Source organism: Plutella xylostella, chromosome 3 (genome assembly GCF_932276165.1).
Source record: "Plutella xylostella chromosome 3, ilPluXylo3.1, whole genome shotgun sequence".
Classification (NCBI taxonomy): Eukaryota; Metazoa; Arthropoda; class Insecta; order Lepidoptera; family Plutellidae; genus Plutella; species Plutella xylostella.
In genome coordinates this window covers 4,850,786-4,876,148 of record NC_063983.1, presented here as the reverse complement: position 1 = coordinate 4,876,148, position 25,363 = coordinate 4,850,786, and the positions used below count along the sequence as shown (strand labels likewise).

At 37.4% G+C, this 25,363-nt stretch overlaps 3 protein-coding genes across 5 annotated transcripts in view; 1 reads left to right on the top strand and 2 right to left on the bottom strand.

Moving 5' to 3' along the window:
• The window catches only part of LOC105396132 (protein split ends), an 87,307-nt gene extending 74,250 nt beyond the window's left edge, over positions 1 to 13,057 (bottom strand). For all 3 annotated transcript variants that reach the window (XM_038117183.2, XM_038117185.2, XM_038117186.2), the window contains exon 1: positions 12,690 to 13,057. In XM_038117183.2, coding sequence (XP_037973111.2) covers positions 12,690 to 12,772 — 83 coding nt within the window. In that variant the 5' untranslated portion in view covers positions 12,773 to 13,057. The remainder of the gene's footprint in view (positions 1 to 12,689) is intronic.
• Positions 13,058 to 19,245: 6,188 nt separating this feature from the next.
• Positions 19,246 to 20,041, top strand: LOC119693498 (iron-sulfur cluster assembly 2 homolog, mitochondrial). The gene is made up of 2 exons (XM_038117192.2): positions 19,246 to 19,601; positions 19,858 to 20,041. Exons 1-2 carry the CDS (start codon positions 19,342 to 19,344, stop codon positions 20,033 to 20,035), a joined length of 438 nt encoding a protein of 145 aa, XP_037973120.2. The 5' UTR covers positions 19,246 to 19,341; the 3' UTR covers positions 20,036 to 20,041.
• Positions 20,042 to 21,005: 964 nt separating this feature from the next.
• Positions 21,006 to 23,593, bottom strand: LOC119693496. The gene is made up of 4 exons (XM_038117191.2): positions 23,316 to 23,593; positions 22,860 to 22,997; positions 22,245 to 22,374; positions 21,006 to 21,699 (listed from the first exon to the last, which is right to left on the bottom strand). The coding sequence occupies exons 1-4, from the start codon at positions 23,524 to 23,526 to the stop codon at positions 21,600 to 21,602; spliced, it is 579 nt and encodes a 192-aa protein (XP_037973119.1). The 5' UTR covers positions 23,527 to 23,593; the 3' UTR covers positions 21,006 to 21,599.
• Between the last annotated feature and the right edge of the window lie 1,770 nt (positions 23,594 to 25,363).

Genomic DNA, 25,363 nt, shown 5'->3' with positions numbered 1-25,363 from the left:
CACAAAATGAACTGAATATATTCTACTCGGAGACGCACGTATCGATTATTATTCACATTCTGATTTAAGTTAGTCCTTTTGGAAACCGTAAACTTTGTAACTGCATATAAAAGTGTTTCTCTTTAGCAAGTTAAATCTCAAGGTTACATGAGACCACTTGAATTTCAGAGCTTTATTGCATGGATGCCTGTTTAGAACGCAAACTAAATTCAAATTCTTGCTCATCGAATTTAAATTGAATCACGTGAAGTGATGACGTACCTACAATGTATTTATGTGTTCATAAAACGTTAAAAGCTTATCTCACACGTGGTGTTTACCTTAGCACAAGGACAATTAAATGTATCATAGAATTTATGTTTTAAATAATTATGAAAATGCTTGAGATCTGCAGGATCCATTCTAGAACTTACGTTTTCAGAACAACAACGTTATTTTTTACATTCATCAAAATAAATAAGTGTATACACACTGCAAGCTGCAAGTAATTAATTATGAGAGTGAACTGCGCAGTGTTACAAAGCAAAATGAAATGACACTATTCGCTTTACATCATGAACTAACACATTGTTGACATGCTATCTTTTGTATTGATGATTCAGCAAGCCTGTAATTTCCTGATGACAGAGTAAATTACTAGCTGCGTGCTTAATAGAACAACGTAACTGGAGCTAAGCAAACAGGAAAGTTTGCTCATTAATGAAGTTTTAAGACAATTGAGCAAAGTTAAAGGAAAATAATATGTATTCCAATGCATAAGAAATCCTTTGTGTTTTAAGTTAAGAAATCTGTTGTGAGCAAGAGGGGCAAATACCGTTGGATACACTCGTGCAATATTGCGAAGCAGGCCACTTCACCGTTACCGTGTGCACATTCAGTTCGATACTTGCACTACCATACTCTATGCCAATAAATGCATAAAATTGGAATAGGGTGACCTCCTGCTGTTTTGGAAGGTATTTTGTTTTAAATACTGAAATGCAAATTTTTATTTAAAATATGGTCAAACTTCTACATGCCGATAAGATAGGTTTATATTGAAAGGCCAAAAAGTCTGAATTTAAATATTTATTTAACATAACTTACAGGTATTCATGTTACAAACCCAAGTGCTGGGTGACCTGTCACGCGCTTGGACCTCTTTGCCTGATGTAAGGAACGTCGAAGGGGACAGTCTAGAATAGAATAGTCTACAGCTTTATGAAAACCATATTTATGTCGTGCCAGCCATGCTTTATTTCTTATAATATACATTTCTGTGGAGCAGTCCGATAGATCGTTTTTTCTACCTTAGCCACCATCTTACTCTGTTAGTTTAAACATATCAAATCCGAACCGAAAAAGGGTACTTTTTATCTTTAAAAAGCATGTATGTATCTGCGGAGGTATTTTTTTGTACCAAGGCCAAAACGTATGTAAAAGTAGTAGATGCAATGCAATAAAAGATTGAGTATTGAGATGAAAGTGTCGACATATAGCGCATTTACTACACCTACAAATAACCAAGTTTCAGATAAGACCTACTCCAAACTCTATCTAATGGAAGGGAAAAGCCGAGATCCGACATTTTATTTTAGGGTTATCGCATATTTCTGTTCAGCATTAAATAGCATAAGACTGTAAATATTTAAGTTACTTTGTGTCAAAATTTGAATTGTACTTTTGCTTCGTCACCTCCAGCACTGCCTGATGTTACCAAACACAGTAAGAGTTCATCGACCTCAAGGCAGGTAATACTTGTCGGTAAGAATACTGTTCCAAATAGTAACCAAGTGTTTCAACTTTCACCGAGCTTAAAACACTGGTTTGTGTTTAACAACAAATAAATGTATGTTTTACAAGTGTGTGTCGTCATATGAAGATATTATTTATGCCAATTATTCCTTGTCAAAAATAATTAGTTGGTATTGGGTTTTTTCTTGGCAAGTTTCTCCTTTTTATAGCGATGCACATAATTTTATGGCTGTTTCTATACGCGCAGGTCGTTTCTCTGGCCGTCATCGTCGAGCAGTAACAATAGGAGACTGGAGACTTTCAGTTCACATAGCGTTTCGTTTCTTGAGAAACGAACAATACACAACACAGCGGCACAGTGCGAATAGTTGGAATCACAAACAACCTCTCTCGCATGAATAATGTGCGACTGTGACGGCTCTGGTTTCTAGCGAGGTCGTCGTAACTGTCCGTCTCCAGTCTCCATGCCGCAATCGAGCGCAGTGCTAGGCGCAGGCGCGTGCGACGTTGCCGGCTTTACTCGTACCTACCGACCGGCAAGCAAGCAAGTCCGGCAACCGATCGTTGCCATCATGGCGACACACACCGACACATGCAGCCGCGCTACAACGATGACTCGTTTGAACAACTCGCCCATTTATACAATTTATTACTCGCTGTTGGTTATTAATTTTAATTATTACTCTTTTTACGGACACGTTTTCCATAAAAAATACAATAGTAATAGCTCGTATGATAATGTATGTTTTGTTTATGTATCTGTAATAATAACGACTCCTATTATTCTGTCCATGGATAGTTTACGTAACATTTGTTTGACGTCACTTTTTATTGATATCAAATAAAACTCCAGTCAGAAATGTGTTTTTAATGAAAACTTGTTGAAAAATAAAGGCCTCGGAAAATGTATTAGGTAATCAGGGGAGGCTATTCTGTTCTACGTAGGTAGCTTCGATTCTAGCTATAGATTTGAGGCATGAATTATGTGGCACGTATACTTATTTCCGTATCTTGGCGTTGGGTGGGTGGGAGTGGGAGGGCTGGTTCGGGTCGGTCGAGCAAGCGGGCGAGGCAGGCAGCCCAGATCGCCCGCGCCGGTCGATAGAGCGAGGGGGTGCAGAGAGGTGCTCGCGAGCGACAAACGGGGTGGGGCGGTGGTGGCCTATCCTCATACTTCTGTGCTACGCCCAATAGCCCACCGACAACTTTCACATTGCATAATAATGTTACTAACACCCTGTGTCCACGCCACCGCCAACGCCACCTGCCACCCTCGCCCACCGCCTGCCCTGTTTTATAGGTACCTTGCCACCGCTCCTACAGACTACATAAGTATCTTCATATTCTATATTATACAAACAAACAATAATATAATTTATTCATTTTGTTACTTGTGCTTCAGTAGCTATTATAAATAACGATTAGGTATTTCTGATAGATTCATTGAATGAAATAAATTACATCCAAAGCATTAAATACCGGGTTTTTCACAAGTGTAGTGTAACCACCAGGTAAGCACCACACAGCGTAATTGTATATGAATATGTGTTTATATTATTTTAATTATAAAGGAACTAAACATATCCATACTTTATTGATATAGAATAGATAGTAGAAACAAGCCAGGGGTTCGTGCAGTCGAGGACGAAACCGTTCCCATGTTCTGGCCTTTCGACATTTTAAAGTTCAATAGAGTAAATGTCAAGCAACATTTTGAGTCGCTTTGTGAAATGTTTCAATTCCAATTATACACATCGAGACGGTAACAACATTAACAGATAATACAACAGATATTGCATTTCATAAACAAAAAAGGAAGGGTCAGCAGTTTTACACTGGTGGAAGGTTGCTTGGAGTGCAGCAATTGAATTTTACAGCAGAAACTCTCGTTTGCTCTCCGTTTTGATACAAAATTCAATTTAGATGATTTGTATGTCTGCTGGCCGAATTGTACAGAATTTTGCTGACGAGAGTTCAGACTGTCATATACGATTTATACAGTAAAAGTGCTTGGTATACATTGAACATTTACATGCAGGAAATCGAGGCAGAGTTATAGAGAACACTAAGCAGCCCAAACAGATGGACACCACATCAAAATGTATAGTATATTATTATACCTATGGTCCATCAACGTTTTGACTTTCGCGTGATGATATTTAATTAGCATTCGGTTCGATCGATCTTGCTACAGGGACTCGAAGACTCGAACCAGTTCCGAAATAAACTATTACAACACATGTTACTTAATGATTACTTTATCCGTGAAATACTTTATGATTGATAAGAGATTTATGGTAATTAATGAATTTTCAAGTAAGCCTAGCGCTAACGTTCGGTCGCACCAACGAATATAATAATATGCGAGCTGAGGGAAGCCACATCGACTGGCTGCGACATGCGGCGCAGTAGCGGAGTGCGCAGCGCCCCTCGTCCCGCGCCGCCGCCCGCGCCCCGCCAGCAGGCCGGCATCGATCGCGAGCCAAGAGGTGGTATGCCTCCGACACCACTCTAGTCTGGCCCCTCCATCACCGCACTTTCCGGCTACTTAACTACCTAGGTAGGTAGGTAGGCATATCTACTATATTTCGAAACAAAATTACTGTACCTAACTACCTACCTGCAGTAATTTCGGCATAATATTATTCTTAGGCCATGTTTCACAATGTCTGGTTAGTGGCTACCTGTGGGATAAAATACATGCTGCCACTGTCAAACTGTTATTATTTTTTTGACAGTAAAAGCATGTATTTTATTCCCTTTGTAGCCACTAACCAGTCGTTGTGAAACAGGCCCTAAAACATAAAATTAAGGCCTATTTATTATGCGTTTTTTCTAGTAAAAACAGGAGTCGAAGAATCAAAATTATCAGAAATTCGTCCACAGTTTAGAGATGCTGAATGATACCTAATTCTGGTAGAAATCAATGAAATAGAGTTCGCACAATGAGTTTAATGTGGTGTGGCTCTAATATACCTAATATTTTTGTAAATATATTTACACATCTATAATTACCTATCTACTTTTATACACCTACCTACGATAGAAAATTTAGGGACCCCTTAGACGCCTAGCAGGGATAAGTTAAGTTGACATAAAATCGGAAATATTTACCTAAACTTACCAGGTACTTTAAAAAAATCTGAGCGCTATGCGAGATGAATGTTTTCGAATGTCGGTCGGGGGTCGAATATTGCTTGAAATAGATGCATAAATTTAATGTTGCATGTGGTGCACGAAGACATTTTTAACTAACCTACCACTGCGTAGTGTGCTGACCATATTTAACATAGGTACTATACTATTTCAACATGTTTAAGACACATCCCCGCTGTTCAAATATTAAAATAAAATTTCTTATTAAATTACAGACTTGTTACTATACTACAACTTTAGGTATTGATACTATGAAGAATTTTAACGTGAATTTTGGCATTCTATACGTATAGATAGAATGTGTAAATCTGAAAGCATTTATATAAATATCAAAATACCTAATAATAACTCTGACTACTAACTAAATTGATCGCCGTACACAAAAAAGCCCATACTAGAAATTCATCATTATGTTGCTTAATGTGTCCAACAACTGTTCCTAGTTATTTTATGTACCAGAAAGACTGCTTGCCATACGATAAATAATAAAATGTATCTTAAGAAAACCTGATCAAAACGCAATATTATAAACCTAATTATGATTCCAGAAAGACAGAAACGAAGTAAACTAAAGCAGTAAGGATGGCGTCTTTTTAATTTTGTGTTGTGTTTGAGTCACTGCACGATCAACGAACAACACACAAATACCAACATACTATGATGTATATGAATACAAGAACACGAATAAATTTGTGCGACGTTGCCAGACTTCTCACCGGGCACATACATACAAACGTTCTCAGTCCAAGGCAAGCAACGGCAACGGGTGGAGACGTGGTGTATTCAGTTCGAGGTTCGACGATAGCTGTGCCGGCTGAATAGCGTAAATTGACAAAATATGAATAGAGGTGGACTATTGTTGAGTGATATTTTTTAAAAATAATATCATGGTTTATCTAGATACAAATATTTTTTGAGATACTTAGTTGGGCACTACTATTTAATTGTTTGTGGTGTTTTAAATTATTCACAAATTTCACACATTTTGAAGTAGCACCTCAAAGCTGATCTCAAAAAGTGGTTGTTTGTTGATGTTTTAATTAATTTGTAATTTTAATGTATCTAGGAGAAGAAGAATCATTCAAACAGTTTAGATTTCTGCTGCCCTTAACTTAAATTTACTTGCTACGTTTTTTTTACAAATAAATTATTATTTTTTTTTTAAATTTGCTATTGTTTGGTGTTTTTTCTTAGTTACCGGCACAGGCACAGTACCGGCGATAAAATAGAGCTTGCTACATCCGTAACATCTAAGACCAGTTTTTGGTATGTCTCGCTAGTGGCCTGAAGCAATCTGACATGACATGACACTATTAGCTTTCAATATTAGTAAGCAGATGCCGCGGCATGGCATCATTGTCGACATAGATAAACGCCACCATCACAATTCGCGTTGAACACCGCGATGTGGTTGGTGGGACGTGCCTTACGCGAATGAGTTTATCTGTGTCGTGTATATTCTGTTAGAAGTCAAATACAGTATTACTCCACATCTTAAAATGATCAATGTAATCACTAAGCAACAAAATTGTTAAGCTAAGCCGCTCTACTAATATAACTTTGTAAGGTGGTAGAGCGCCATATATTTTTTTGTAATTAGTCTATTTTGGTCAGACTATTAAACTAGGCAGTAGCAGCTTGGACAGGAAGCAAGGCATGGCGCATCCAACTTGTTGGGGTGCTTTCGGGAAGATTCGTCACATATTCTCCAGAACCATTCGTCATAATCTTTGTCGGATTTAGTAGGTGATGAGATGACACTATACCAGATGCAAAGAATCGGATTGGAAACTTGGGTATTGTAATAAAATTATGATTACCCGCCTCCAATCCACCTGCTAAGCTGGTTAATATCAATCCCACTTTTACATCCATGGAGAATGCTACAGTCCGGAAGAGGATGTTACAGGAGGTGTGTTTAAAAGTATACAAAACATTTGTTGGTAGACCTTAATGTGCTAAGGGTCTGAATCACTAGACCTGCTTATGTTTATTCTCGTCCATTAATTACGTGAAACGCACTTTCAAGGGGAAATAAATTTAAATATTCTGAAGAATATAATATGTCGAAAGAAGATGTTTTTAGAAAAAAAAACACTGCATAAGGTTAAGATTACAAACTTATGACGTGGCATTGAAAATCCTTGTTCGCGCTCCCTAGATCTTAAACGCATAACGACTTTAAAAAGTGCACTATGCATCATGAATTATGCCTCATTTCATTAACGAGTTAGACATAACGAGGTTTAGTCGTTCTACCTTTTCTTTATTATAGGCATATTCTTAGCCGTATTCGTAGCTAAGATAAGTGAACCAAGTCGTATCTCAATCGACCTAATGATAATGAAGATAGCCAGAATCACAAGCAGCGAACATGGTAAGTATGTTCGACTATACAGCGCAGCTATCATACAAAAAGAAATGTGGCAACAGCGCGATTTCGTCATCGACTGTCAGACAACTTCGCGGTTGGGTTGGGCGCGCCTTTATCTAAAAATGGAGTAGTATAGGAAGGTAGAGGTAGTTAGGTACGTACGAGGTGAGTTCTATGTTTAGCAATCAATTGAATGAAACCGATTTTAATAACATAAATTAAATTATTATGAATTTATAATTCTATAGCTATGTTCAGATTAACTTGGATATTTTCGCCCCTATTGTTGTGGAGCTGCCTTTATTTGTATCCGTCTATACTCTTGAATTATCCAATATACTCAGTCTTAAAGCAACCGGCGTTTCACTCAGATGTCCCCGTAGCGACAACCCTTATATGGCGACCTTGCCAGTCGGCGCGACTCGCGTCGCGTCCTGTCCTGTATTTAGTGCGGAGATAAAAATAATTAAATAATAATTAATGTCGGAACATTAAAGTGAAATAATTAATTAAATGATGGCGTGTACCTAGTTATTTTGGGACTATCCGTGAAAATAATCGTGATCGTAATGTTCGCATAATACTATATTATTATTTTTTCAATGAACGAGACATAAAGAAGAAATAAAATCATGGGGAAGCCTCAGTCTAAGGAAGAAATAATAATAGCGCAGAACGCAGCGGGTTCGAATGCTTCTTCATTAGAGGAAATTAAAACCCATCTTAGTACGACCAATGTAATCCTCACTGCAATGATTATCATGTTCCTGTTTGCTGGGTGTCTCTTCATGGCAAAATTATACAAGAGCTGCCATACAAAGTGGATTCGGCGTGAACTGAACAGCGGGCATTTGCGGCGTTCGGTGTACCGTCGTCGTGGCAATCCGGACCACAAGGAAGATGGTTTGGAGCAAGTGTGAACAGATAAATTAAAATTTGCCAGTTAAAGTGATCGCGTAAAATTCGTAAATTAGTGCATCAGGTTATTATACGCGACCGTCGGTTGATGTATATGGGCGGCTGCGACATTCCGATGCCCATATGGAGATTAAGTGGTAAACATGGACTATAAGGTACCGATTTTAATTAATAATTAAACTCTAAGCTATTGTTATTTTAAAGTAGACTAAAGTATAGGTATAAAAATGGTCAACTGTAATTTGCCATGGCAGATAAGCTTAAAAATATTATATGTAAGTTAAAGTTAATAAAAGATAATCTTGTAAAATTAAGTCAGGCTAGAAGAACGCCAGAAACTATAAAAAATAAATATGATGAAGCTTCTAGAGTATATGCTGAATATGTCAAGTGCTCGGAATTAATAGATGAGCAAATATGTAATAGCGAGATAAAAGGTTTCGATATCATAGAGATAAAAAAAATTTGTGTTAGGATAAATACAATATATACACAAATTCAGGAATTTTGTTCAATAAGTAGTACAAAAGAAAGCCAAGAAATGGAAAAATTTGATTTAAAAACGGCTGTGGCCTTGCTGCCGATTATTGACAGTAGTGAAAAATCTGTAATGCAGTTAATATCGGCTATTGAAATGTATGCGTCATTATTACAAAATGATGGTAAGCTGACGTTGATTGATTTCGTCCTCAAAACGCGTCTTTCAGAAAGCGCAAAACTTAGGCTAGCATCTAGTTATACATCAGTTTCTAATCTAGTAGAAGACATGAAAAAACATTTATTGGTCCAAAAATCTTTCACCGCTCTTCAGGCGAGGTTACTTCGTGCGTCACAAAATCAAAAGACCATAGAAGACTATGGAAAAGAAATAGAAAAACTTTTTGTTGACCTAACTATTTCGCAAGCCGAAGGAGACCCAACTAAGTTTGAAATTCTAAAGCCAATTAATGAAAAACAGGCTATCAAGCGGTTCTCAGACGGATTGCGAAATGGTCACCTAAGCATAATTATTTCAGCACGAAATTATACGTCATTAAAAGACGCAATTCGTGGCGCCAAGGACGAGGAGATATCGTCGGGACCATCAGACGGCGCGATAATGCGATATGACCAGGGTTACAGGCCAAATTACCAACGTTTTCAGCGTGGCTTACAGTTTCAGCGCGGACAGCAGAGAGGGTATTCCCACGGACGAGGCGGAAACAGCAATCGCGGGGATCCACCGAGTCAGCAATGGCGTGGATACTCTACCAATCGGGGCCGAAGCCGGGGATATTTCCCTAGGCACCAGGGCAGAGGCGCAAGGGGTAAGTCATTCCCTAGCAACCTGAGTCGAGACCATCATGTACATTATGCTGATGACGCAGTTACGCCGCCAGAAGAAAATTTTCCAGATCAATCAGGCGAAAACAGCATGTTTTTTCGTCGGTCATGCTAATATTTGTGCATATAATAGTTATAACAATGTAATATTAGACACCAATCGACAGAGTCATAATTGGCTCATAGACACTGGCGCGTCGCTTAGCGCCATAAAGTACGAGAAATTGAGACATCATAACATTCCAATCCATAATGGAAAGGTAAGAATAAACGGAGTGTGTGGTGAACTTTATTCTGAAGGTTTTGTTTATCTAACACTTGCCTTTGAAGGAAAGGAATTCGTACACAAGTTTCACGTGTTTAAGAACTTGTGCTGTAAATGTGATGGAATTTTAGGACTTGATTTTATAAGCAAGTACAATGGAATTTTAGACTATGAGTTAAATATATTTTCACTAAAGAATAATAATGAACGAACTTATATACCGTTGCAAATGGGTAATATTGGGTTAAATAACTACTTAACAGTACCGCCGCGATCAGAGTCAATACATTTCGTGTCAACTTCAATGAATGAAGATTGTGTGGTTTATCCAAGTCAACTGAGTGAAGGTGTTTTTATGGCCGGTTTAGTAGTGAGTCCGGTAGATGGAAAAATACCTATAAAAATTTTAAATACAAGGAACAGCGAAATTAAATTGAGTTTTTTCAAACCACAAGTAGGTTCATTAGCGGAGTATGATTTATTAAGCTATGAAAAACCCGTAAATAATGCTGAACGTGTAAAGAGAATGTTTAAGGAATTAAATTTGAAAGGATTGAATGGGGAAGAACAGATGGAAATAGAAAAAATATGTGCCAAATTTTCGGATATTTTTCATTTAGATGGAGATAAGTTAACAACCACCAACATTTTTGAACAAAAAATACAGTTAAAACCAGACACGGATCCAGTTTACACAAAACAATATCGCCTACCTAAATTTCAGGCGGGTGAAATTAAAAAACAGTTAAGAAAAATGTTGGACGATGACGTCATAGAGGAAACCAAGAGCCCGTGGTCCAGCCCTATTTTACTCGTACCTAAAAAATCAGTTTCAGATGAAAAAAAGTTTAGGCTTGTAATAGATTACCGAAAATTGAATGAAAAAATTGTTGATGACCGTTTCCCTTTACCTAACATTCTTGACATTCTCGACGCCCTAACAGGCTCTGTTTACTTTACCCATTTAGATTTATTTTCTGGTTATTATCAGGTGAAATTAGATGAAGAAAGTAGAAAGTGCACTGCATTCACATTTGATAAACAATACCAAATGAAACGAATGCCAATGGGATTAAAAATAAGCCCCAGTGCCTTTTCACGAGTAATGACAGTTGCCTTATCCGGTTTAAATTACGAGAAATGCCTAGTATATCTTGATGATTTGATTGTTTTTGGGAGAAATTTATCAACACATAATAAAAATTTAATAGATGTTTTTTACAGACTAAGAGAAGTAAACTTGAGGTTAAATCCGAAAAAGTGTGAGTTTCTAAAAAAGGAGATCGTTTATTTAGGTCATGTAGTTACGCCAGACGGAGTTAAACCAGATCCCGGTAAAATTCAGGCACTAACTGACTACCCGGTACCGAAAACAGTAGATGAGGTAAAAAGATTTGTGGCCTTTAGATGTCCCCGTAGCGACAACCCTTATACTATCACCACAGGGCGTCTGGTCTCACTAAACGGTATTGTTATTACAAAGCCTGTAACCACCCTAGTCTCGAGTGTTGACTCGACTCCGTTTTATTATTTATTTATTTTTAATTTTACTGTCATTTTGTGTTAAGGCGGCCTAGCGTTCCAAATGCGTTATCCTAGTGGAGTCACGCCAGGCTGATTACTGACAAGAAGAAACTCCGCCCGCTTTCCTTTCCTCCATTGGATGAGTGCTGTTTATTTGATAATTATTGCTAAAAAGGTCAGAAAGTATCTATACCTATTAGAGGTCTTGTCGTATCGTTAGGATCTTGAACGACATACGCGATAGTCTCAAGAGCCATGAACGTGGTGTCCTTTCCACACCTCAGCAAATCCCGCAATATTTACCCCAGACTGGGAGTATTTACACATTCATTGTGTGTGCGAGTCACCCACTGCCTTTTTATCCAAGTCTCACACATAGGTTAGGCAGAGACCATAGGTACATACTCCTAGTTATCCATAACTCTGTAGTTTCTCCCCATATCCTACCCTAATAGTTGTTTAGTCCTGGACTAAATTAGGGGTTTTCCTTAGGCTCATGCAGGGGGGCTTGTTGTTGGTTAGGGTCCGGGATCCCGTACCTGAAGCCTTATGATCTCGACACGGAAGACACAATGACAACGACGAAAGTTTCAAATTGAAATTTCATTATTTAGTTAGTAATTATGTTATATAATGTTTATGTTTAAATAAATTCAAATGATATAATTGAAATATAGTTGTACTTATTTGTTTCTCTATTCGATAATAAATCATCTAAATTTTTTGATAACGTCTTCTTCTCCTACACAATTTCGGGATAAGTACACTTTTGAAGTACCTTCCTTGTTATAAAATACAAATGGTGACGAACTCGTCACGAATTACCTATATTATGTAAGTAACGTAGTTAAGTAAGTAGGTACTTTTATGATAAGTTTCCACGGTGAAAACGAAGAATATTTGCCAAATATTACTGCAATAGAAAAAGTGGTTGATTGCCATAAACATGAAATACAAATGAGCGGTTTATTTATTTCTCCACGAGTAGAAAGCGACGCGGAGTGGCTGGCGGGTCGGGCGGTCGCAGCGCCGCGCGACGTTGCCGCTCCCGCACCACCACACTGCCGCCATTGACTTGCCGGTCGGTTCACCCGGCTCCGACGTTACCCTAACATTACTTTGTATTTTTTATGGAACACGGGTCCCATTATGCTCCAAACAATAGATAGTGGAGTCCCGAAACTTTATCATGATAATTCGCGCCAATACATAACGTTCACGTAACTAGCAAAGTTGTAAGTAAGTAGGTATAATATGGCTTCGTCTTCTACAACAGTAAAAAACAAGGAAAACCACAGCATTCATCAAAAGGCATAAATGAGGCATGTTACATCTCTTTGTGTACATCTATGAGTAGGTAGCTGAAAGTAAATAAAAGAATGGATGCAGTTTTACCGTTTGAAGTGCTCCCTTATTCGATCCTCGCGAATGTTATCGGGTAAGTTTCCAACCCACAGATGCCGAGTCTCTCTAACCATCTTGCTCCGAGCTCCACATTAGGAATCATTTACCCGCTCGCGTCACTACGTGGCAAAAAACAATTTTGCAGAAATCGTCGGTTTACACATTTTGGTTTAACACTCTAAAACACATCACAAACAATGTCTGCTTCACAAGTATTAGCACTTTTCAAAAACAACACAAATTTTCACATCACTGCATTCGAAAACGATCACAAAATCCACTGTAAACACACCACGTATGTTGCAGACGCGAGCGTACTTTTCGCTTTGCTCTCGAATTGACAGTGAAGCCAGCTTCGACGCGAGTTAGCCGATAAGCCCCGCCTTCTGACCGCTGCCGCGCAAAGTGGAATGGGGTGCCCAGACCAAAATTGCGTTGTAATCGTAACTTTCAAGTAAAGTTATTGAAATCTTTAAAGAAATTTTGATTTTATTGAATATTGTATTACTAAAACATACATCGGTATTGACTTTCTCACTGCAACACCTGCAACCCTAATTTTTATTCTTCATGAATTAATCAATTTTGCCATGATTCTATCAAATATGAAGATAGATTAGTTATAAAACCTATTTAAAATTACTAAAAGAGCTTAATTTCTTAAAATTGCATTAACACAACAGTTTATTTAAAATATTCCTCTGTGAAAGTATTGAAAATTGGGTCCGCTGGCCAGTATTACCTTACAAACTTCTATCTCTTTCATAATAAAGTATTTCTTTCTCACTTGCTCTTATAGCGAATTGGTTCCAGTGTTGCAAGGGATATATAAGATTCGCATAACAAAAATAATAATATGTAATCTGTTTAATCCAAAATAATATATTTGGTTTAAGTTGTCAAAATAATTATTATTGATATTGATACCATGCAATACAACAAGAATATTAATCAACTCTTAGTTTAAAAAAATATACTTATTTTTAACGAAATATCCATTATGGTTTTTTTATATTTGTTTTAAAGTAGGTAAGTACCTAGGTCTTTTGCAGCTACAGCATGGCTACAGCTATAAATGTACGCGGCTTAAATTCACAAGAAAAATACCTGTCTACACCTTTGCACTCATTTTTAGGGTTCCGTACCTCAAAAGGTAAAAGGAACCCTTATAGGATCACTTTGTTGTCCGTATGTCTGTCTGTTACCATAGTCTATTATAATCGTCGCTATATGTAGATATAGAGATTTATGGCCCCAACAAAATAGTAAAATAAAATAGTGAAAAATATTTTTTTTTGTGGTTTCATTTCTTTTCTGCTGTTTTGATGGTGTCGGGTATCGTTGAATAGGTCTTTCAAAAATATTAGGTAGGTATATGCTCAAAACATTTTTGAGCATATATATACATATATGTTATTATTATTTTTTTGTTGTACGAAATATTATCCAAGCTACAAAGTGCTAATTTTTATTACATGTACTTAAGTGCCCTAAAAATAGGAAAAAAAATCACGGATGTAGTAAGTACATTAGTTATACTTACCTACATAATATGAAGAAATTAAAAGGAGCCTCTAGTACGAGTTTTGCAAAATACAAAAAAGTTTACGTTTTCTCCTGTCATCTGCATACATTATCTGTCAAAAGTTTCATGATAGTTTCCGGTAGAGGCGCGCACTTAGTATGCGAGAAAACGTAAACTTTTATAGTTTTCGCCAAACTATCAAACCTGTACTAGACCCTTTACCCATACATTATCTGATTCTGTCAAAAGGTTCTAGTCTAGATGGTTTCCGCTAGAAGCGATACTTCCCCCTTATTCATAAAAAAGCTACTACAGGTCTAGTACAGGTTTGATAGTTTGGCGAAAACTATAAAAGTTTACGTTTTCTCGCATACGAAGTGGCGCCTCTAGCGGAAAAAATCATGAAATTTTTGACGGATAATATATACTTATATGCAGATTAAACTTTTTTAGTTTTCAAAAATAGCAAATCCCGTACTAGAGGCTCTGGACTTCACTTTTGGAACTAACTTTGCCTTACATTTTGACAGTGACAGTTGACGATACGCAACGTTAACGGAGGATCAACGGAGGATCGAAACTTGTGCTCACGACTCTGTTCTGTCACTCTCTGACATAGGGATGGCGAAATAATATCGATGTATCGATATATCGATATATTTTTATAAATATATCGATATTTTCCGACGATATATTGTAAACCGATATATCGATACATCGATATAAATAATCAAGTATCGAAAAAATATCAAAATCGATATTTTTTCATTAACAATACCCTTTTGTTGGCGTCACAACGCAATGCGGCGATACTAGCTCGCAACCGCGTACCGAGCGAGAGTGTAAATAAACGACATTGGCACAAAGTGACAGTTAAAAAATAGTGTTTTTTAATAAATCCATATTATTTGATTTCACAAGAATTTATTCCTATAAAGCTACCGATATATCGATATATCGATATTTTTTTTTCGATATATCGATTTCAGTAACGATATAAAAGAAAATATCGATATATCGAAATATCGATATTTTTTTGCACTTTCGACATCCCTACTGACAGAGAACAATTTGTTAGTAACTTTTTTATGAATAAGGGGGTTGCCTGTAAGAAAACGATAAAAAAATACGATAAACTCTCAAACTTGTACGTAATGACACAAGGAAAATTATCTCAGGTAAGTAGTTATACGGAAACTTCAGTGCGCGAGTCCAACTCGCACTTGGACGATTTCTTTCTTTACATCCCCGTGTTATTTAAAAAGGAACATACTAACAGGTTGTCCGTAGCTGGGCGGCGACGACGGCGATAGAGGAGGTCACATGGGACACCAGAAAAATAAAAATCCCATCTGGGCATCTGCGTAATTATATGTATATTTTTAAATAAAACCTTTTTTTTACATAATAATATTAATAAGGTTGCCTGGAAGAAATCTTTATTTTATTTTATTTTACTTTATTAGGGACAATAAACAGTTATACATTAAAGTGTAATACATTGTGTTAAATTTAAAAACTTACATAAATGTACAACCCACGACAATGTCCACAGGTTACAAAGAATCAATATTTATAAAAGAGGATACGCTATAAGAATATACTTAGGATAGCATTAAACATAAATCAGTAAATACAAAACCAAATAAATAAACACACACTTACAAACAGTGCATAAAATAAAAATAAATCACTATTTATAAACATAATGTGGATTTTGTGTAAACATCAGAACAAGAACAAGAAGAAAGAGAACAAGAAATCATTTACAAACACTGTTGATTAGAAATAAGTACACGAGTGCAATGGTTTTTAAAGCAGGATGGTGAAAGGGCAAAAATATCCACGTCCACAAAAGTTCCATTATAGGTTTCAACCAGGCGATACAGGGGAGATCGTGAACCAGAAATGGTGCGATTGGTCCTCATGGCAAACAATCGTCGCACGCGCACAGCACGACGGTGAACGGTTCTTGGTACTAAGTAGCATAGACTGTTAGTTAACTGATTGCAATCAAATGACAATGGGCAGATTGGGACCACCCTCCAATAGCATTAAGACTAACATCGTTGGATAGGTCTTGTCAATAGGAATAACTTTTGCTATGACAGCTTTGTTGTCACAGTTGTCCGTTCAGAGATATATGACTTATAAGTTCCGATACTCGTCAGTTCATCTTACTGCTATTGGAGGCTGGACCACCCTCCAATAGCAGTAAGACTAACATCGTTGGATAGGTCTTGTCAATAGGAATGACTTCTGCTTTGACAGCTTTGTTGTCACAGTCGTCCGTTCAGAGATATATGACATATAAGTTCCGATAGGGGGTTAATTAAATATTTTCTTGGGAAGAAAAATATAGCACTGGTGATTCTTTAATTATTTATTATTATAATTACACTATCTACACTATCAGACGAGATCTGGGCATATTGGATAACAATAACTGACGATAAAAAACAAAAAGGGCAGCGGTGGAGGTGTATTCTGCCTCCAATAGCAGTAAGATGTACTGACGAGTATCGGAACTTATAAGTCATATATCTCTGAACGGACAACTGTGACAACAAAGCTGTCAAAGCAAAAGTTATTCCTATTGACTAGACCTATCCAACGACGTTAGTCTTACTGCTATTGGAGGGTGGTCCAGCCTCCAATAGCTGTAAGATGAACTGACGAGTATCGGAACTTATATAAGTCATATATCTCTGAACGGACAACTGTGACAACAAAGCTGTCAAAGCAAAAGTTATTCCTATTGACAAGACCTATCCAACGATGTTAGTCTTACTGCTTTTAGAGGGTGGTCCAGCCTCCAATAGCAGTAAGATGAACTGACGAGTATCGGAACTTATAAGTCATATATCTCTGAACGGACAACTGTGACAACAAAGCTGTCAAAGCAAAAGTTATTCCTATTGACAAGACCTATCCAACGACGTTAGTCTTACTGCTATTGGAGGGTGGTCCCAGCTCCCATATATTTTTGCCCATCCTCTTTTGTTGTGGCAGATTCCGTACAAAGTCATGGCTTCCAAAAGTTGGCGTCGGGACTGAAGAGAGAGAATTTTGTATTTTTCTAGTAACTGAGGATAACTGAGGGAGAATTTGAAAAATTTAAAGTGTACTGAACGAAGGAATTTACGCTGAACTCTTTCAATCATATTTATATATTTTTTGAAGTAAGGATTCCAAATGGGCACAGCGTATTCAAGTTGTGGTCTAATAATTGTTTTATAAAGATGTAGGTATGTTGAAGGTCGCTTAAAGTCTACAGCTGCTCTCATGACAAAACCATACATTTGGAAGGCCTTACTGACGATTTGTTCTATATGCTGGTCGAGTTTAAATTTAGAGTCAAGGGTAACACCCAGATCGCGCACCGTAGTAACTTCTCGCAAGGGGGCCTCACAGAGAGTGTAAGTGAAGCGAGTTATATTTTTATTTTTGGTAAATATTATTGTATTACACTTAGAAAGGCTAAGATGTAATTTATTTGTGATGCAATAATTAGAAAAGCGGTCGAGATCATCTTGAAACAGATTGCAGTCTGCAATGCTGTGAATTGTTTTATAAATTTTAAGGTCATCCGCATACAGTAAGAATTTCGTATTTAGAAAACATTTTTTTATATCATTTATAAAAATTACGAAGAGTAACGGCCCTAAGATAGAGCCCTGGGGAACTCCTGATGTTACTCGTACAGAATTGGAGGCAAATCCGTTGACCACAACTCTCTGGCTTCGATTCGAGATATATGAGCAGAACCATCGTAGAAGATTACCTCTAATTCCGTTATACGCTAGCTTATTTAGAAGGAGAACATGGTCAACCTTATCAAAGGCCTTCTGAAAATCCGTATAAACAGCATCCACCTGCTCTCGATTATCGATACTTTCAAAAATAAACGAACTAAATAACATAAGGTTAGTAGTTGTTGAACGCTTTTTGACGAAACCATGCTGTTCGGGCAGTATGATCTTATGGAGAGCCGGATAGATTACAGAATGTATGAGTCTTTCCAGGAGCTTTGACAAGGCTGACATGATAGATATAGGTCGATATTTATCTACTTCACTTCTGCTACCACTCTTATGCACGGGAACAATGTTCGACATTTTCCACAAAGCCGGACAGGTTCCCTCCCTCAAGCATTTGTTGTAAATAATGTAAAGAGGAGTGCAGACGCTTCCAGAAGTATTCTTTAGGAATATGGCAGGGAGGCCATCTGGACCAGGTCCTTTATTAGCATCTAAATACTTTAATTCATATTGAATCTTTTGCAGAGATAAATGGATATCACTGAGATGAAATCGCTTTAAGCGATAAGGCTGCCATTTGTACACATGAGTTAGATTAAGTTTTTTGTAATTTTTGACCATGTTTTAGTGTACAAATAAAGAATATCCATTCTATTCTATTGTTGGGCTAATTAGATCCGAAAAACTTGATAAGTACGGTCAGCTGCAAAAGTAGCTACTTATACCAAAGCTATAGGTACACTTCAAACATGCTTCAAACTGACGGACCGTCAAGATAGGCGGCTTCAGATTGACAAGGTACAAAAGTGTATAGCTAGTTACTCATGCAGCTGACTGTACTTACAGTTGTGCTTTGTCCACAACCATATATTTTTTTGCATTGAAATAAATAACAACGCGGACTCAGAACGTAAGTACCTACGTATTTAAATATCGTTGATTGCCATACTAACCGACCAACCGTCTCTATGTTTTCACGGCTCATGGCTGGGCTGATCGACGGGTGACCCACTGGGCTGGCATGTCTTGGACAAAAGATTAGGCTTCGTTATTCATAGTGACTTGAAGCTGTGAAGGGTGACCCTAAAAGTGTTCCGTTTTTGCAAATTATTGAACTACGGAACTCAAAAATGTATCAACCCTCAGAACACTGAAGTGCAGCTTGGACTTCATGGAGACACAGAGCAAAATTTATGATTTCATAATTTTTGCGTTGACAGTGACACTTGACATTGACAGTTGTGTTGGGTTGTCATTGTCATATTTTGAGTATTTTGACGTTTGCTGTCCAAAATTTTACGTAGAAATATATATTTACTCCTCCGATCCGATTAAAATACAAAAACACATATTAAAAATGTTTCGATCAGCTAATAAAATAGCCCGAATAAGCTCCAACTACTGTTTCAGGAAGAGTTTATTGTATTCTACTCAAAATGTTGCAAAGGCGGTGTCTAATGGTGAAGGAATTTCGATAAGTGATACCTGTGTGCAGCAACTAAAAAAATTATGTAAAGATGATAAAAATTCATTTCTACGACTTGCCGTAGAGAGCGGAGGATGTTCGGGATTCCAGTACAAATTTGATTTGGATGATAAAATCGTGGAAGATGATAGGTCAGTACTGTCTGGTATTGTTATGATTTACCTGGTTTTCACCACACGATCCTCACTGGATCAGCATATCTGTTGCCGTACGGGAAACTACAATAAACGAACTTCATCCATCCATTTTATTTTATCATTCATCCTAAGCAAAGCATACATTGTGGATTTGATTCATATTTGTTTTGATATTTTGATTTGTAATATGTAATACTTAATTATTGTTTATGTAGATAAGAATCTAATGTGAATTATAATTTAATTTCAGAGTATTTCAGCGCGACGGTGTCAAAGTTGTGGTGGATGAAACTTCACTGGAGTACATTAAGGGTGCTCAGATCGACTATCATACAGAACTGATACGCTCAGCATTCAGGGTAGTCCAGAATCCAAATGCTGATTTAGGGTGTTCTTGTGGAGCTAGTTTTTCAATAAAAATAGATTAAATTATGGCCCTGGCGTTGTATCTATAGAATAGGACTGGACATGACTGAATGAAGTTTTTATACATATAGACTTTTATTCTCTAGGCAACAGGTTGATGTTATACAAAACTGAAAAAGTTCCAAAATAATATTATTATTTTAGTCATTCAGCTGTTTAAATACTGAACAAAATGGCTTATTGCCTTTGAATCAAGATGTTGTACTGCAATACATGTTGCTTAGTGGATAAGAGTTTTTAAACAAAGGTAACAAAACCCATAACAAGCTAGGGTTGTGTCTGTACACCAAAGATTTGAACCATCAATAATTGTTATTTTATCATACTTTCTGTTTAAAACTACAACAAAAAAGTTATTATTTTCTAATAGACAGTCTTTAACTTTATTGTCAACTTTGCAAAAAAATAGAGAACATCCATAGTCACACAAGCATTTTAAATTGTTTTAAATGTATTAGTTTAGTTGTAAAGTCACATTCACTTGCTGTCTCATATACATAATAATAATATGTGACCAAGTACCCCTCAAATCAACCCCTGCCCTCAAGTTCAAGCTCTACCTTCAATCTACATAATCATGATTTAGAAATAACCAAAATTTTTAAAATTAAATTATTTAAACTTCAATTAAAAAGTAATTTTGGTTTGCAGCTTTGGCACTATTGAGTAGTGAGGGGAGGGATGTAGCCAACACATAACTTAATATGGGTGTACTTATTAGGTACAATAATTTTAATTAGAATCAACATTGATGAAGATAGGTATTTCACAACACTAAAGATTTGGTGAAGTTTAAATGATCAGCTGGTTTAAACTATAAATTTATTTAATAGTAATGTAATTATTTAAAATATGCTATTTCAAATGTTCATAGCCGAATTTCGTAGTAGGTAGGTAAATATAGTTAATTAATTATGATTAGGCATTGCATAGATTTACTGTGATATTTTTGGAAAAATAAAACAATTTTAATTCATGTTTTTGTTTAATTATCATTATCAATATAAGAAAAGCAAAATTCGAATTAGTACACATTTATAGTACCTAACTAATATATTTATTCAAATCTTATACCTAAGGTATCTTTTATCCTCATAATCTCCGTAAATCTAAAATGAGTATCCAATTTTATTAAGGCCCCTATTGGTACACAAATAACTAGCTGGCCAAATTTAATGTCTTATAAATTTTTCAATATATTATTTATCACGAATCACAATACATGTGCTAAAAATAATATACAGGCATGTGGCCCCCGGTTTTGATACTACATAAAGCCGTCGCGAGTTTGATGCTGGTACAGTAAGGGGCAGAAAAACCTGACCCCCTCAGAAACATTGTAACTATGAGATGGGGGTCAGGTTTCTCTGCACCTGACCGTACCACACTTGGCTATTCGTACCTATTTGTGATTGGATGTTTGCTGTATTTGCCAAATACCAAAAATGTTAGCAAATTCGGCAATATTTTTGGCGAATATACTGATCTCTCTCGGTAGTGTCGGCACATACGAAAAGACAAGTGGGGTGGTAGCATCACACTCGTGGCGCTTGATGTAGCATCAACCTAGTGGGACTGAGACACCTTGATGGAAGCCCACATGTTGTCGAGATGGGGCGGGAGGTTCAGGACGGGCTCGCTCTTGTTCGGGGAGATTGCAGCAGATCTGGAATTTTAGACGTTTTGCTCTGTTAGTCATTGTTAACAATAGTTAGGTATTACTACAAGTTGTATAGCAGGTGCACTTTATTTGCACTGCCCCCGTTCGGTCCCCCAATCACTCAGATAAGTCGTGATTCGCGTACTGGAGGGCTATTTTAAAAATACATCACTGTAGTTATATGTAAATATAAGGTAGGACTGCCACAGGTAAGGTTTCTTTGCCCCATACTGTACTAGTCATTATGAGGGTGCACTGTCTACGAGCTATCACGCTAGCCGACGGTGCATCTTTATTTTCTAACAATCTTAATCGTTAATTATTAATCTTGTGATGTGTGTGGTCACTGCCATGCCAAGCAGGCCACGCATTTACATCTTCGTCACCAGTCACCTATTTCTTTCCTCATCATCATCATCATCACAAGAAGCACAACCCATCACGTCCCCACACGACGCACGACGTCACGACTTAGGTACGGATCTTGTTTCAATTAGTTTCCTATTTTTTTACATTCTACTCCAATAACTGACTATAACTGAAGCACTTACGGCTGCATCTCCCCCGAGGGGGCTCCGGGCTCGCTGACCTTCTTCACGTTGTGCGGCGAGTACCGGTTGTAGAAGCCCCAGATGCTGTTCATCAGCTTACTGTTGTACTTCAGCGGGGATAGCTCCATGACTGCAGAAAGAAACATTAGATAGTTAATATGATAAAGAAGTAACAGCCCTCGTTACGAGCTTGAAATGATTAACGTTTTCTGTGATCGACGTTCAGTTCCACATTTTGGTTGTTAAAAAAACTTTTTGATAGAAATAAATAATTCGACCCGGGAATCGAACCTAGGCTATTGGTGCTGCACTTGATGTTTATAGGTAGATGGGTTTTGACCAATACTTCATCCAATTAACAAATCTAAGTACCTACAGTGGAAGGTTGTAGCTATGTGTACCTACCTACAGTTATAAGAGGGTATAGTTGCTACTAATTACCTACGAATGCGACTAAGTAGAGTATCTTCATCATTGTATTGTATAACATCAACAAAGTAGACATACGTTCATTAGTGTGTAGGTAATTTCTACTGTTTCTAATCTAGCCTTTGTACTGTTAGTTATCGTGTGCGTCGCGGGGTTATCAGGATCGAAGTAATAAAGTAATTTTACATTTTGTATGGAAGTACTTGATTGGAGATTCCGTGGTACTTTTCCCTGGTGGTGACTTCATGTCGCGGGTGGCCTCCCTGATGCGGCCGGCGGAGAAGGCGGAGGGCGGGACGCAAGACATGGCGGCAGCGACGCAACCTGGAGAAGCAGATTATTGGAGTTTGTGTTAGGGAGACTGTATTATGCTGTAAGTAAACTGGCCACAGTCATTGTTGTTTGTAGGTACCAACTAAGGGCTACCTACAGAATCACATTTAAACAAAAATAAAAACAATGATATGAACTTATAGATTTAGATGTGACTTATTAGATACCAAACAAAGAGACTAGAGACTTCTATATAATTAGTCAGATGTAGGTTAACACGAAATATTGATACTACGACCAACAACCTTTATCTAGAGCTGCGGCGATAAACTCAAAAAAACACCTAATTAAAAACGTCTGGCAGCCTACCTTTGCACAGATTGAAGAATATCTCGTCGAGCGCAAATGCGTAGTCCAGGATGGTGGAGGCGGAGGGGCCTCGACGAGGGTTGCTGCTGCTTTTGCGAGTTTCGAACAGCACCATCAAACTGAGGAACTGGTGTGGTGGAGGAAGTGAGAAGTAGTTTCTGGCGGAGCCGTGCGAGAGGAGACGCGAGCGAGGAGCTACTGCGCCGGCCATGTTGCCCACTATCGGCGTGACACGGCGACGTGACCCCGCCGTCTTATCGCTGGCCAGCAATGCTTTATTTTTATTTTTCCTTCGCTCGGTTTTAGATAATAGCCACTCTGTGTCTGCTGTGCGCTGGACATCTTTGTAGCGATTACAGACTAGTATGTTCCATTTTTAACGTTAACATTGGGTTTAAAATAGCACGAATAACCCTTATAAGTAATTGTTAAATGCCTATAAGCGGCTTGTGGGCATAGTATACACATTTAGATAGGTGTCCCTTTATCAGCAGTCTTAAACTGGTTCAAAAGTGATGTTTCACCGTCCTACTGACTTGACCCGACCCTTCTAACATTGTGGATAGTATCTAACACGCGTCGACTAATCCTATAGAAATCTACTTAAGTATAGTTACATTAATGATAGGAGGTGTAGGTACTTAGGTAGGCAGCGGTAGGTACAAATGTTTGGACACAGAATTATAACTAAGTACTTACTTACTTCTGTGGGTAAGCTGGGGCTCTGGGGCCCATTATACTGATGTTCATGTCGTGGGAAGGCAATCTGACAGATAGGCACAAAGCAATCACTCCCACTATGTTCCGATACCTACCTATGTGCATCAATTGTAAGTATTTAGGTATGGGTATGACGATACTTTCAGATGCCTTCTCAAGAAATGCAATATGGAATATCTTCAATTAGTACCTACTTAATAATAATCATTTAGTTGTACGTGGGTATTCTCGTTAGAGAAGTATTTACTTATGTTCCTTGTACCTACATAGAAAATTCAAAGCAATTAACATAAGTACCTAAGTATCTACTTCTCTTACGAGAATATTAAAAGTAAGTATGTATAGAAATAAGCTAAGTATGCCTACTTAGTTATTTATAGTATACCTAAGGCACATAAATAGGACCACTCGGATACCTAATGCGTACATCAACCTCTATTTACCAGTTTTAAATGAAAATAGCTACGTTATCTGGATAGAAACAATTCGTGAAAGTGTTGTTATGCAAATCCCATTAGTGATAATGATAACAAATAGTTCATTAGTCATAAATGATGTTGCTACCCACGTAACTTAATTGTCTTATTCATCATCAATTCATCAGTCGACAGAAGTTTCAGATTACTTATATTATAAGTAGCTATCAACTCCCAAAGAGAGAGAATACACCATTGACATGCTGGTCGAAGCAAACTCTCAACGTCGTCAACAACTTAAATTACTTATTCCATTTTCTTGCATCATTTCATATTTTTTTTGGGTGGACCCTTATTATTCAATGACATGATTATAATCCCTACCTATTTTAATAATGCGTTCCCTGTCTCTCTGCTCTGGGCTGCGAGTTCGATTTCCGCTCAGGGCATTCATTTGTGCAACGAGCAATTGTGTTTGCTTTGACCTGGTATTGTGTATTTGTGTAGCTATGAGACTTATCTCATAATTACAGGCTCTACCTATGTATATGATGTATGATGTAACAAGTCACGAATATGCGCAAAATTCCAGCTATTTTTCCGTATTGTAGAGTAGTCCCATAAGGCTAATAACTGAGTTCAGTAGCTTACCTTCCTATGTTTGAACGTGGGATATAGGTGTTCATTATAGAATTTCCGTAGATACCTACAGGCACTAAGTCATCAAAAAGGAAAGAACTAGTGTATTTCGGCAGGTATCGGTGACCTTACGAATTATTCCACACCGACACCTGCGAAGCCTTGATAACTGCGGAAGTGTGACACATAATACTGTTACATTCACTTTGAGTAGCAAACACCCAACAGTCACCTAAATTACTTTGTAAGGCTTCCTATCGTCATCGCTTCTTG

What these genes read in the sequence shown, in the direction of transcription:
- LOC119693498 (XM_038117192.2), top strand. Translation starts at nt 19,342, where the DNA reads ATGTTTCGATCAGCTAATAAAATAGCCCGAATAAGCTCCAACTACTGT. An exon ending in AAAATCGTGGAAGATGATAG is followed by an intron (nt 19,602 to 19,857) that starts GTCAGTACTGTC and finishes ATTTAATTTCAG; the next exon opens with AGTATTTCAGCGCGACGGTG.
- LOC119693496 (XM_038117191.2), bottom strand. Translation starts at nt 23,526, where the DNA reads ATGGCCGGCGCAGTAGCTCCTCGCTCGCGTCTCCTCTCGCACGGCTCC. An exon ending in ATTCTTCAATCTGTGCAAAG is followed by an intron (nt 22,998 to 23,315) that starts GTAGGCTGCCAG and finishes CTGCTTCTCCAG; the next exon opens with GTTGCGTCGCTGCCGCCATG. An exon ending in CCCTCGGGGGAGATGCAGCC is followed by an intron (nt 21,700 to 22,244) that starts GTAAGTGCTTCA and finishes CTAAAATTCCAG; the next exon opens with ATCTGCTGCAATCTCCCCGA.